General features: G+C 43.0%; 1 protein-coding gene across 3 annotated transcripts in view; it reads left to right on the top strand.

Annotated features, from left to right (window-relative positions):
• The window catches only part of LOC124621952 (OTU domain-containing protein 7B-like), a 103,586-nt gene that overhangs the window by 50,238 nt on the left and 39,931 nt on the right, over nt 1-13,417 (top strand). For all 3 annotated transcript variants that reach the window (XM_047147474.1, XM_047147471.1, XM_047147473.1), the window contains exons 5-7: nt 1,250-1,502; nt 1,791-1,902; nt 6,150-6,318. In XM_047147474.1, the coding sequence (XP_047003430.1) occupies nt 1,250-1,502; nt 1,791-1,902; nt 6,150-6,318 (534 nt within the window). The remainder of the gene's footprint in view (nt 1-1,249; nt 1,503-1,790; nt 1,903-6,149; nt 6,319-13,417) is intronic.

Below are 13,417 nucleotides of genomic sequence, written 5' to 3'. Positions count from 1 at the left end.
CATTATCAAGTGCACAGGTGAAACAGTCATTAAATATTCAACATGTCTGAAAGACATGTCCTTGTCGGAATATTACTACACGTGTGATCGTATACAACAGTTGTTGCATTATGAGTGCAAATTACAAATAGGCATTTCTGCTGACATCACAAACAACAGAAACACACTCTGCTGTGCTAATGATGACTATTTTGGCACTGCATTGGCCATAATCGGCAACCGAACTGACTCTGTTACCAGAGTGAGAAAATTATGCAGTAACCTCTTTCATATCTTCTTGTAAGTCTATATTTAAAAAGGGAAAGGGATAGGTTGAAGTTAAATGTAATGGGAATTAGTGAAGTTTGGTGGCTGGAGGAACAGGACTTCTGATCAGGTGAATACAGGCTTATAAATATAACAACAGTTAGGGGTAATGCAGGATTAAGATTAGAAATGAATAAGAAAATAGGAACACTGTAGTGCTTCAAGAATTTCGGGGTAAATTTTCTAGAAACACTCGGCCTTCCACCATCTTGAACACCTGATATTTTAGGTACAAGTGCGGGAGAGTGAGAACGTTTCTACCGATCTACCTGTTTATATGTGCAGGTCGGAAGCTTGTTATTAGAAGATTTTAAGAAGGGCGAGTCACTGACGATGACAAGTGTTTGCCACCAGCACCACAGAAGACGTGATGAAAACTCTAGGAATAATTACGTTGTATTCTTCGATGTGTTAGTGTCTGTGGTGATTGTAAAAAAGACTGATGAACAACTGAATATAGATTGCTATGTACATGCATGTCTTGGACTCGGAGTAGTCAAGTCGCATGTTCATATTTTCATATGGGTTTTAAACCAACTCTTATGTCTCAATGTACTTAATTATCTGTAAAGCTCGAGATACGAGTGAGACGATGAAGATATTTATATGTCTAAGAAGAGGAGAATTTTGTTCTGCATAGCAGTTGTAATACATCATTCAACAATCCCTTCCGGCCCCGTCTGCCCCAAGTCCCTTCCGGCCCCGTCTGCCCCAAGTCCCTTCCGGCCCCGTCTGCCCCAAGTCCCTTCCGGCCCCGTCTGCCCCAAGTCCCTTCCGGCCCCGTCTGCCCCAAGTCCCTTCCGCGCCACGTCCTCCACCACAAGAACTGCCCACTCTTCATTTATAGACAGACTATAACTGGTCATGCTCCTTGGTGGGATCAGGAAAACTTTTCATAGTTCAAAGAAATTTGAATGTATGCAGTAAACATATGCTCTTGCAGGAATGTGGGGCTTCCACGATAGACTGTTGACTCTGCGACGTGCTCTTCATGGTTTCTTATCGGGTTCTCCGTGCCGTGAAGCTTTGTATCGACGCTGGCGATGGCAACAGACACGTGCTAATCTAGCTGCAGGTCTTGTATATACTGAGGAGGAATGGCAACGTGAATGGGACAGCATAATCAGCATGGCTTCAACTCAGCCACGGAAGTCAATGAATCGCAGACGCAGTTCCATTCTTATGGAGCGTTCCCTGTGAGTATACAGCCTGTTTCATACTGTTGTTCTTAATTGACGTATGGGTCTGAGAAAGCATACTGGCAGTGAAACTGGTCAACTAAAAGTTTAGATTAAATATCAAGAACAATACCAGAACCTCTATAATGATGTGCATTAGTCAGATGTCTGATAATGTTCTGTAAAGCCAAAGCCTTTACACTTTAAAAAAATCTGTATGTAGTGGTCGGTAATTAAAGTTTCACATTGCCAAATACATTAAACATCTCTGCTAAGAGATTTCCCTTTGTTTTATTTTAATTTAAGGGAGGAGATACCAGAAAATGCAACGTATGAGAGCCTTGAAGAAGTTCACGTACTTGCATTAGCACACGTGCTGCGGAGACCTATAGTTGTCATTGCAGATGTGATGCTGAAGGTAATAACATTGAGTAAGAATTTTTCATTATTTTGGTTGACTGTAGCATGGATACTTTATGAAACATTATTGAAAGCTTGAGAGCGGAGTTCATTTGAAGACATCTTTAGATTAAGCATTCTTGACTTTTTTTGTTGCATAACAAGAGTTTCAGGTTCTTTGCCCATATTGAAGAGTAACATTAAGAATAATATATTAACATTTCTGCCTTCAGTGTTATGTTGAAAGTAGCCTGATGACTAAAAAATAATGCATTTGAGTGCAAGTGAGTTAAGACATTCCTATAAACTAGACTGACAATTAGTATTGAGTGTAAGCACCCTGGGCTTATTTGCGACAGTGCACACAGCTTACCTTTCTGCATTTGGCAAACTTATGATAGAAGTTACAGCATTTTGTCCCTGTGTGGTATGCATTGTAGCAGGTGCCTGTACATTAACTGTAAGTAAAGAAGTTAGTCGTGTGTTGGCAGCTGCAGTAATTGGTTACAAGCTCAGGAGCGCTCTTCAGTTAGTGGAAGTATTAATAAGTTGTTAGTTTATTTAGACAATAAGTGTCACTTGTATTTAAATACTGCAACAGGCAGAAGACTTGCTTTGTTGGTGCTGGCCATTTTAGCAATTTTGATCGAGGTAAGCTTATGCTGCAATGTTCTTCTTCAGCACACCAGTGTAGAAGCATGCACAAAATCAGCTAAGTGAAAGATTTGTGCAATACACACATTTATATATAAAAGCTGATTTAGGATTTTTTCTCTTGTGTGAGAATACTTGTACAAGAATGTGCGTTGATTTAAAGTTCTAGATTCACATATTTTACTGTTCTCATCACTTCTTCGGCGTAATCTTTCATTGATTGTATCAGTACCTGTTTGCATTGTGATATATTGTGAAACTTCGAACATTTGCTAGTGCCGCAATAAACTAGTACTCTTACTGTCAATTGTAGGCTTAAACTAAATTGTGCTCTTTTAAAATTCTTGAAAGCAGTAGGCCTCTCCTCACTCTAAAGAATCTTTTTCTAATTTCATTTCACAGTTGTATGAGAAATAGGTTAGTTTCAGAATTTTGGGACCCTTACAAAACTACATTTTCATACGTTAGCAGTAAAAGTGTTTTGGATACATAATTTAATTCGTAGCAAGCCATCGTTTGTGGTTCACAGTTGAGCTAAAGTATACATCAACCCTGAATTTCATTGCATATCAACAGAGATAAACATGTGTTTTTGAGAATTTTTGGAAGCTACCATTGTCCTTTCATAATGTATGAGTAATTTGTAACAAATTGGCGTTGATTTAGTTACTGTAGCATATTTTCTAAGTAACATATTGAGTTACATCTAGCTTCCCCTTAAAGAGAAGTAGCCATATATATTATCTGCATATATCATAAATTAACTTTATTTTCAAGTTTGCTAACTACTATAATTAACATCTAAATGTTTTAGGAAACTGGTAATTTTTCCCACAGATTTTTGAGTTGCCTCAATAGAAAACTTGTTTTGTGTGTTTGCTTCAGTTCTTATAGGGAATTAGCAGCTTTTTAGCTCAACAGATTAAAAGACAATCAGCAGGTTTAATTTAAAGTTATTTCTTCATTGCCTTGTAATACATTGTACCAGCCAAAAGCAGCCCCATTGTGAACGCTGTTCTCAAACACAGGATGAGGTGATTGATTTTCATAAGCAGCTGGAAATTGCCCTGACTAATGTCAAATGAATGGCACCTACTGTGAATTGGTGTGTTGAAAGATGTCCCGAGAGTCGTGTACCTGTGATACCTGTACCAGAGGTGCCTCAAGTCCTATCCTCTCCTGTGGATCCTGTCTCTTCTGAAGAAAGTACAGGATCTGTCATTACCTGTCCATTTGACTGCAGGTGGCATCCTTACAGGGTGATTGGGGACCATGGAGAACTCAGGATGTTGTACCAATACCCCTAACCATCTAGTCTAAGGTGCTATCTTTCACTGAAAGTCAAACTAATCCAGTGGGACTCACATCACCTGTTTTGGGGAAACCTGTTTTGTCCATTGTCAGGACGCAGCTAATGCAAAAGGGTAGGAGTCTATTAATCTTTGACAGTTCAAAGGTATGGTGAATGATGGTACCATTTACGGAAGTTACAGCAAGGGACAGGAAAGGACACCAGGTGCACTGGATGTGTATGCCTGGGGGCCTCATTCAACATGTTGAAGAGGCTATTCTGGCAGCCATTGAGGAAGCAGAATACAACCAGCTGCAGATTGTGGCTTACATTGGGACAAATGATACCTGTCATCTGGACTTAGAGGTCATTCTTGGGTCATTCCAGCTACTGGCAGAGAAGGTTGAAAACACCAGCCTTTTTGCATCGATTTTCAACGAAGCTCATAATTTGCAGCATTGTCCACAGAACTGATCATAGCTCTGTGGTTCCAAGTTGAGTGGCAGGACTGAACCAGAGACTTCGAAGTTTCTGTGGCAAGCTCGGCTGCAACTTCCTGAACTTGTGCAATAGGGTTAAAATCCTAAATAGGTCAGGTATGCAGTAAACATTAGAGGCTGCTACTGTGGTAGCTGACTGTGTGCGGGGTGCTGTGGGAAACCCAGAAGTATCAGTGTAATATTGAAAGAAATGCCTCCCACAGGTGAGAGTATTAAAATCTTAATGGTAAACTGCCGAAGCATTCGCAACAAAATGCCATAGTTTGAAGCACTCGTGAAAAGCATGAAGCTCACATAATACTAGTCATAGAAAGCTGGTTGAAACCTGAAATTGATAGCAATGAGATTCCTGGTGAAAATTTAAGTGTATATTGAAAGGATAGGCGAATGGGAAATGGAGATGGTGTATTCATCACAATAGACAAGAAATTCGAATCTGCCGAGATAGAAATTGAAGCTGCATGCGAGATAGTTTGGGCAGGGCTTAGTATCAGGGTGGGCATAAAATAACTGGATGCCGCTATCACTCATCAGACACATCTCCTGATGTAACTGAGAATGTTGGAGAAAACCTTAGTTCACTTGTACATAATTTCCCCAAGCAATCTGCAATTATTGGTGGAGCCTTTACCCATCCAAAAATTAATTGGGAAAATTACAGTTCTATTAATGATGGGCATGGTAAGGCATCCTCTGAAACTGCCTAGACCAGGTAGTTAGAAATCCCAACTATGATGGAAAAATATTGGATTTGTTGGCAACGAATAAACCTGATGTCTTTGGGAACATCCACGTTGACATTGGTATCGGTGACCATGATGCAGTTCTGGCAACAATGGTTACCAAAGTATGAAGGACAACTAAAACACAAAGAAAGGTATATATGTTCAGGAAACTAGATAAAAAATCAGTAGTGTCCTATCTCAGTGAGGAACTTGAAACATTCAGCACAGGTCAGGAACAGGTAGAGGAACTCTGATTCAGGCTTAAAAGAATAGTTGACAATGCACACACAGTGTGTTTTATCTGATATTAAAAACAATCATCTTTGACACAGCCAACAAAGCGGCTTACTCCATACCCAGATTCATTGTTTCTAACATGTTTCACCACTGGAACACTGTACCTTCACTTTGCATTAGGGGGCAGCATCAGTGATTCCTCATGCAGGTGCTATTGTTTCTCTGTGGCTTACAAAAAGCCCACTGTTCACAGGAGGAGTCAGTTTTGGCAAAATTTAGCAAACAATGTTATCACATGAAGATCATGGCCAATTGGACCGCTGAAATATTGTATCAAGATTATTTTATAATGTAGCTGCAACCTGGCAAGAATAAACTCATTAACAGCCAGAGGAAACACTCTGTTACTTAATCTCATGTTGTAAAAACTGGGTTTCAGGCCACTGCTATCAATGAAGTCAGAATGGTAAAACATGAGAACATCATTTCGAACATTCTCTTTCCTTCTGGACAGAATGTTATCAAATCACTGTGAAATAATGTTATTAAATCACTGTGAAATAATGTTGTTAAATGACTGTGTAAATTCAGTGTTTTAATCTGTCGTAAGTAGCTTATACATGGACACTATTTGTAACTTTTATTTTTTAGTCACAGGAAAAAAAAAACCTGAAGGTTTGGTGGTGGTGGTGGTGGTGGTGGTTTGTAGTTGTGCTATTTATGTTCCAAATATGCAAGCTCAAAACGTTTAGATTTGCATTTTATGCAGGTGGAAATTTACTATTTTTTGTAATAATAAAACATGCAGTTCCATCAGTATTGAAAGTAACAGTGTATTTCTAATGCTAACTTCTTGCAGGATATGAATGGAGAGGATCTTGCCCCAATCCCATTTGGAGGGGTCTACCTACCGCTGGAGTGCCCTCCAGCTGATTGCCATCGTTCCCCTCTCGTACTGGCATATGACTCTGCTCATTTTTCAGCTCTAGTTGTGATGGAACGAAATTCAGATGTCGTTCAACCACCAGGTTTGGATGCATGTCTAATTCCATTTAGAAGCAAATGATACAGTGTAACTTCTAATTGCTCTAATTTGAATATATGTGCATCGTTTTGTGTAAGATGAATGAGTACTTATTATAAGTAACAGTCTAGCTCCCATATAAAATTGCAGTCTTGAAGTTTATACTAAAAAGAAACTAAAATTCTTCATAGAATTAAGGAGTCGTAATCGAGCTCATTATGACTTTGGCTTACAGCTTACATTATATTTTTCCGTCAAAAATCTTTGCCCTATGATAAAAAAAAAGTGCAGATGTCATCATATTTACATGAAACATGTAAATGTGACTGCATGTTCGAAGTCTGAGGAATGTAAGTTCAAACACTCACCTGGAGGTTAAACACATTGTTCATTTGCATGTTTGTTGCTCAACATATTTTCTACTTGGTGAATATTTGTCTTTCCTCATGTCAATGCATGTGATGTGTCGAGAATTTGCCATTATAATGTAGATTTATATGAGCTATAATCAGAAAATGGTTTCCTTGTGATGCATAGTAAATCATAAATGAATCCTATACACATGCATTTTTACTATACCTATGCCCAATTGCTGCAGAAAATGTGATTTGTCTCAAAAAATCTTTGGTGAAATTGTCGATTTATGAAACATTAACAATTTCAGGCTTAATTTGGGATTCATGTGTTGGCCTCCATAACGTTCTTCAGGACCAAGCAGCTCGGTGTTAAGTGTATGCGAACCGATTTTTATGTCCAGTCAACTTCTTAATGACATCACAGAAGTGATCTAGGGTGAAATTGTGATGCTAGCTATCCAGTTGTAAAACCTTTTATTTTGAATATTTGTTTATTTTCAGCAAAAAGACTGCCACCTTGTTATATTTGTCATGACAACATCTTAAAAGTCTAGGTGTAGAGCAGACTCAATCCACAAAATAAAAAGTACTTAAATAGTAGAGCTGTTGTAGAGCAAGTGATGTCCAGTGGTTGTGAAGTAGTAAAACACATTGTGTTCCTAGCTGCAAATAAGATGCATAACTTATGTCATGTAGTAATACACCACTCTAATGGACTGATCATTGCAAAACTGTAGATTTTATGAACATTTTTTGTAAATTCTTGCCGGCCGTTGTGGCCAAGCAGTTCTAGGCGCTACAGTCTGGAATCTCGCGATCGCTACGGTCGTAGGTTTGAATCCTGCCTCGGGCATGGATGTGTATGATGTCCTTAGGTTAGTTAGGTTTAAGTAGTTCTAAGTTCTAGGGGACTGATGACCTTAGAAGTTAAGTCCCATAGTGCTCAGAGCCATTTGAACCATTTTTGTAAATTCTCTTTTTCTGTAGATATGCACAAATTCTGTGGATAGCAACTATCATATTTTGTTCGCAAACCTATTCCAGTCTTCAGCATTTACACATTAAGTTGATGATAACAATGTTAGGCATTGTGACTCATATTTGAATGTGCATTTGAGAATAGAAGACATCATCGTTCATTCATTTCTTTGTTCATTCATTCATTTCTTTGTTCATTCATTTATTAATTCGTGTTCCATAAACCTTATCAAGGAGAACCTTCAGGGATGTAGAATGAGTCAAGATGTAAGTTAATAAAGTCCACCAACCATCAGCAGTACCTGAATTTTGGTAGCACACCTTTCACACCAAAACATCACTCCCATATAGCCTTGCTACCTGTGGCTGACACATCTGCAGTGAAATCCCGTGCTTGGTGTTGTGAACATCTCACTAAGATGTTTACCCTCAAACCTAGTCTGCAGAAAGATTTTCCACGCACTTCTAATCCTCTGACCACTCCGAAGAACCAAGTGGGAATGAGCTCACCATTCAGTGTCGTACAGGATTGGAACTACTGAAAGATACCAATTGCCAGGGCTTCGACTTTTTAGCATCATATCTGAAAACGAGAAACATCCTACCTGCAAGACTTTGTACCCCTCTCAGTGGTATTCTTCCATGCTCCCAATCTACATAGTATCCTAGTTCAGCTTCTGTACTCATCTTATGCCGCACCTATTCCCTACCTCTTGTCACGTGGGAGTATTTCCCTGTGAAAAACCAAAGTGCAATACCCGTTGGATACACCAACCCATCACTCCCTACTTCACTTGTGAGTGAGGCTTATCCTGTTGTATCAGAGGCAGAACCACCTGTGAAAGGAGGTCATGTACCACCACTGCTGCAATTTCTGCATATCATCTCGTGTACAGGACCAACAACCAGCTGTCCATGCAAACAAATGGCCACCACTAAATGGTGGCCATGAGCAGATTTGACCGTCCAGTGGCTGCTCACACTGTGGAACACAATAGGCTCCAATTAAATGGCCACTCCACATCTGGATCTGTATCCCCCCTTCCATTGCCAACTTTTCTAAACTTCGTGGGAGATATTTTTCTTTGCAATGCACCCTTTATCCTCTAATCCTCCTGGGTTGCTAGCCTCCTGTCCTATACCCACCTCTACCTTGCCCCCAGACCATAACTTCACGCATCCTGCACCTATAGCCTCTTCTCACGAGGCTCCCTTTCCTCTATTATGTCATCCCCTCCCAATCCACTCATACATGGTATATTTCCCCTCTGTGGGTCCAGGGGTTAGAATAGGCCTGAGGTATTCCTTCCTGTTGTAAGAGGTGACTAAAAGGAGTCTCACACTCTTTGGCCCTATAAGTTCAGGTCCCATTTTATGGTTTGACCTGCCAAATTCTACAGAAATGCGGGCCATTTTGGGAAGGACGCTTTACGTGGTGCACCAGTTATCCATAGTGCCATTAGATTCGATCTCCTGAACCTTTTCTTGTCATGGCTTTGCATCTCCATCTGCAATTCAACTATTTGGACAAGGACACTATCCGGGGTACATCATCTTCCGTTGTCACCTGTCCTCTTTTACGCCCATGACTATATTGGATTTCTCTGCGCCCAACATCCAGCACAGTAGCCAGTCCATTGTGGTGAGGCTGTCATGTACCCATTTGATGGTAGCCCCCTGCCAACACAGGGATTGCATTGCTGATGCCCAAGCTGTAAACTCCCCACATATGATAAGGACTAGGTGCCTGTCTTCTTGGGGCATCAGAACTCCTGGCAATGGCCATCATGCCAGGTGGTCTTTTCTGTGGCTGGGTTGTGCCTGTGGGGAGAGCCCCTGATCAGAGTGGGTGGCATCAGGGCGGATGACCCGCAGTGAAGCAGACCAAGTCCTCTTGCTGGTGACCAAACGGCGTCAGCAGTCTCAAAGGAGGGAAAGACCAGACACAATGCTGACAAGTATGACCCTAAATCATTTCCCTCCATCGCTACACCATGGGAGGAATGTAGAGCTACAGAAAAAATGAGCCATAATCGCCTTGGTATTTAGTCTGTAGCAGAACAAATGGGAACTTCTTTCTACTTACGAAGCCTCAATTTTTTGTTGAACATCTTGAGGATACGTTTGCGGAAGTGACAGCACTGTCCAAGATGAGAAATAGGGCAGTTTTGATTCAGACTGCATACCCAGCCCAATCCCAGGCCTTACCTGTGACCAGCTGGTTGATATTCCTGTTTCCGTCACTCCCCATAAAAGCCTCAACATGGTCTATGGGATTATTTTCCATTGCGACCTCCACTTGCTGTCTTACAATGAGCTCTGTGCCAATTCAGAATGGCTGAGTTTCATTTCATCCGGTGCCTTCATCTCGGCCTTTGAGGATGATTCATTGCCTGAATATGTCAACGTGATGGTTTACCACTGTGATGTTAAACCATACATCCCTCCCCCTATGTGGTGCTTTAAGTGCTGGAAATTCAGGCACATGTCTTCCCATTGCAATTCCAGTGCCAAATGTCGAGACTGTGGACGTCCAATGCATCACAATACTCCAGGTGCACCTCCTCCCACTTGTATCAGTTGTGGAGAGCACCACTCTTCCTGCTCGCCAGACTGCACAGTACTCCAAAAGGAGTGAAAAGACCCTGGACCGGGTGATTTACCAAGAGGCTAAATGTAAATTTGAAAGATTACACCCCATTTGGTTGACGTCAACACATGCTGCAGCTACTTCAACATCACCACCACAAGTGATGGTAGTTCCACACTCTATGCTGCGAACTGTGGGCCCTCTGGGCCACCAGAATACATCCGTCCCCTTGGTGGTAGGGGGCACATCTTCTTACGTTGCTCCCAAAGCACCTACTTCGGGAGCAGTACCCCCGCCTCCTACTCCCCCCCCCCCCCCCTACTCCCAAACGCAGAGAATATCGGTCCCCTCGCCCCCAGCCAGAGAAGCAACAGCCTCTTCCGGCTCCTCTTGTACGGAAGGGGTCCCTTGGGACTCTTTCTTCAAAGGTCTCCACTAGTGCCACAATGGACACTTGCCAGTGGCTAAAGGAGCCGAAAGCTGCTGGATGAAGAGCTTCGCAATCTTCCTCGATGCCTGAAGCTACTTCGAAGAAGCTCTCCCAGAAAGCCGCTAAAGAGTAGTGAGAGGGCAAGCAAACCAAGAAGAAGGCTGCTAAGAAACAGGATCCTCTGGTGACCCCAGCACCACCACTCCATACTGGTTGGGCATCTGAGGATGAGGTGGAGATGTTAGCATCCCCCAAGGGCCTGGATCTCACTGATGCTTCATCCACAATGGCAATGGCTACAAATACTCAACTTGTGGCAGCAGGTGATGGTAAGGCACAACCTGCCTCTTTGGTCACTACATGATTCCCCAATTCCAGAAAGTGTCATCATCCAGTGGAACTGCAGCAGTTTTTTCTTGCACCAGGCTGAGGTACATCAACTTTTAAGCGTTACTCTTGCTTTTTGCATTGTCCTTCAGGAAACCGTTTTGTGCATTGCGGATTGCTGCAGGTGGTACTACAAAAACTGTCCTGCCTGCGATAGATTGTCAGGTGGAGTTTGCATCTTCATCCTTATCTCTGTCTGTAGTGAACCTGTGCCCCTTCAAACACCTCTAGAAGCTGTGGCTGTTAGGGTGGAGACAACACAGGAAATTACCATCTGTAACATCTACCTCCCTCCAGGTGGTGATGCACTGCCCCATGTATTGGTTGCTCTCATTTCACAATTCTCCCCCCCCCCCCCCCCTCCCTCTCCCCCCCACCTTTCTCCTTCTGGGTGATTTTAATGCCCATAACCCTGTATGGGGTGGCACTAAGGTTGCTGGTTGTGGCAAAGAAGTTGAGGACCTACTGACTCAACTTGACCTTTACCTCCTCAATACAGGTGCCCCACACATTTCAGTGTGGCACATGACACCTATTCAGCCTTTGATCTCTCGGTTTGCAGTCCTGGCGTTCTCCCATCTAGCCACTGGAGAGCGCATGACGACTTGTGTGGTAGTGACCACTTTCCACTCTTCTTGACCCTACCCCAGCATCCCTCATCTCGATGCTTGCCCAGGTGGGCTCTTCCCAAGACTGACTGGAACACTTTCACATCTGCTACCAACGTTTAGTATCCATTGCGTGCCATCATCAGTCACTAATACTATTATTGCTGCAGCTAAATGGGCAATCCCTTGTTCCTCCAGTTGCCCCCTGTGGAAGTCAGTGCCTAAGTGTTCGCCAGAAATTGCTGCAGCCATTAGAGACAGTCAGCGGGGCCTCCAATGTCATAAGCACCACCCCTCCCTGGAGTACCTTATTGCCTTCAAACGGCACCTTGCTCAGGTTCGCCTCCCATCAAATGAAGGAAGCAGGAGTGTTGGGAACACTATGTCTCCACCATTGGAATATGAACCTCGCCCTTGCAGGTTTTAACCAAGCTCCACCGACATTACGGCTATCAGAACCCTGCAGATGTACCTGGAATTTCCACAAATAGAGCTGTATCTGCCAATCAGACAAAATTGCAGATTGTCTTGCTGAGCATTATGCTCGCATCTCTGCTTCTGAGAATTACCACCCCACATTTCGTCTCCTCAAACAGAGGTTCGAAAAACAATACCTACCTGTTGTTCCACACCACCGTGAGCCTTATAATGCTCCCTTCAGTGAATGGGAATTTGTCAGTGCCCTTGCTGACTGTCCTGACATATCCCCTGGTCCAGACTGCATCCATTCGCAAATACTGAAACATCTGTCAGCGTATTCCCAACAACGCTTCCTTGTCATCTTCAACCGCATCTGGAGCAATGGTGATTTCCTATCACAATGACGGGAAAGTATCATAATTTCCATGCTAAAGCCCAGGAAGAACCCCACTAGATGTTGATAGCTGTCATCATGTCGGCCTCACCTATTTCCTTCTGCTCCTCTTCTATTGTTGCGGCTGAACGCTGGCTGCAGGGAGCTATATGGAAAGTGCAGTCATGGGCCCTCAGTCATGGCTTTTAGTTTTCGGCTGCCAAGTGTTATGCACTCTGTCGCCATCATACCGTCCATCCCCATCTAGAACTTTACCTCGATGAACAACTACTAGTTGTAGTGGATACTTACCACTTTTTGGGACTGGCCTTTGATACCCACTTAACTTGTCTTCCCCATCTTTGTCAGCTTAAGGACAAGTGGTGGTGGCACCTTAATCTTATTCAATGCCTGAGCCACACCGACTAGGGTGCTGATTGTCCTATACTGCTGCAGCTGTACAAAGCCCTTGTACCGTCCCGTATTGATTATGGGAGCATGGTGTATGGTTCCACATCGCTCTCTGCACTGTGTCTGCTGGACCCTGTCCACAGCTGTGGAGTTCGCCTCGCAACGGGAGCCTTTTGAATGAGCTCCGTGAGCAGCCTCCTTGTGGAAGCTGGCATCCTCCATTGTGGCTCCGGCGGCAACTATTGTTTGCAAATTATACTGTCCACATTCGTAGTTCACCTCACCATCCAAATTACCATCTGCTTTTCCCTAACACAGTGATCCATTTTCTGTAACGGCAGCCCAGAACTGGGAATCCCTTCGCTGTCCGTGTTCGCCACCTTTCCTGCGGGCCCACTTCCGGCCACGGCTTTGGCTGGAACTGTTGAAAGGCCCAAAATACTCAGTTCCACCTGAGGCCCTCTGCCGGCAGTTTCTTTCTTCTCAGTGAATTTGAGGGCTCAGAAATAATCTACACAGATGGATCAATGGTCGACAGTCTTGTGGGCTT

The sequence above is a fragment of the Schistocerca americana genome, chromosome 7 (assembly GCF_021461395.2).
Source record: "Schistocerca americana isolate TAMUIC-IGC-003095 chromosome 7, iqSchAmer2.1, whole genome shotgun sequence".
NCBI lineage: Eukaryota > Metazoa > Arthropoda > Insecta > Orthoptera > Acrididae > Schistocerca > Schistocerca americana.
Note: the sequence above shows the minus strand (reverse complement) of the source record. Positions and strands in the feature narration are given on the sequence as shown.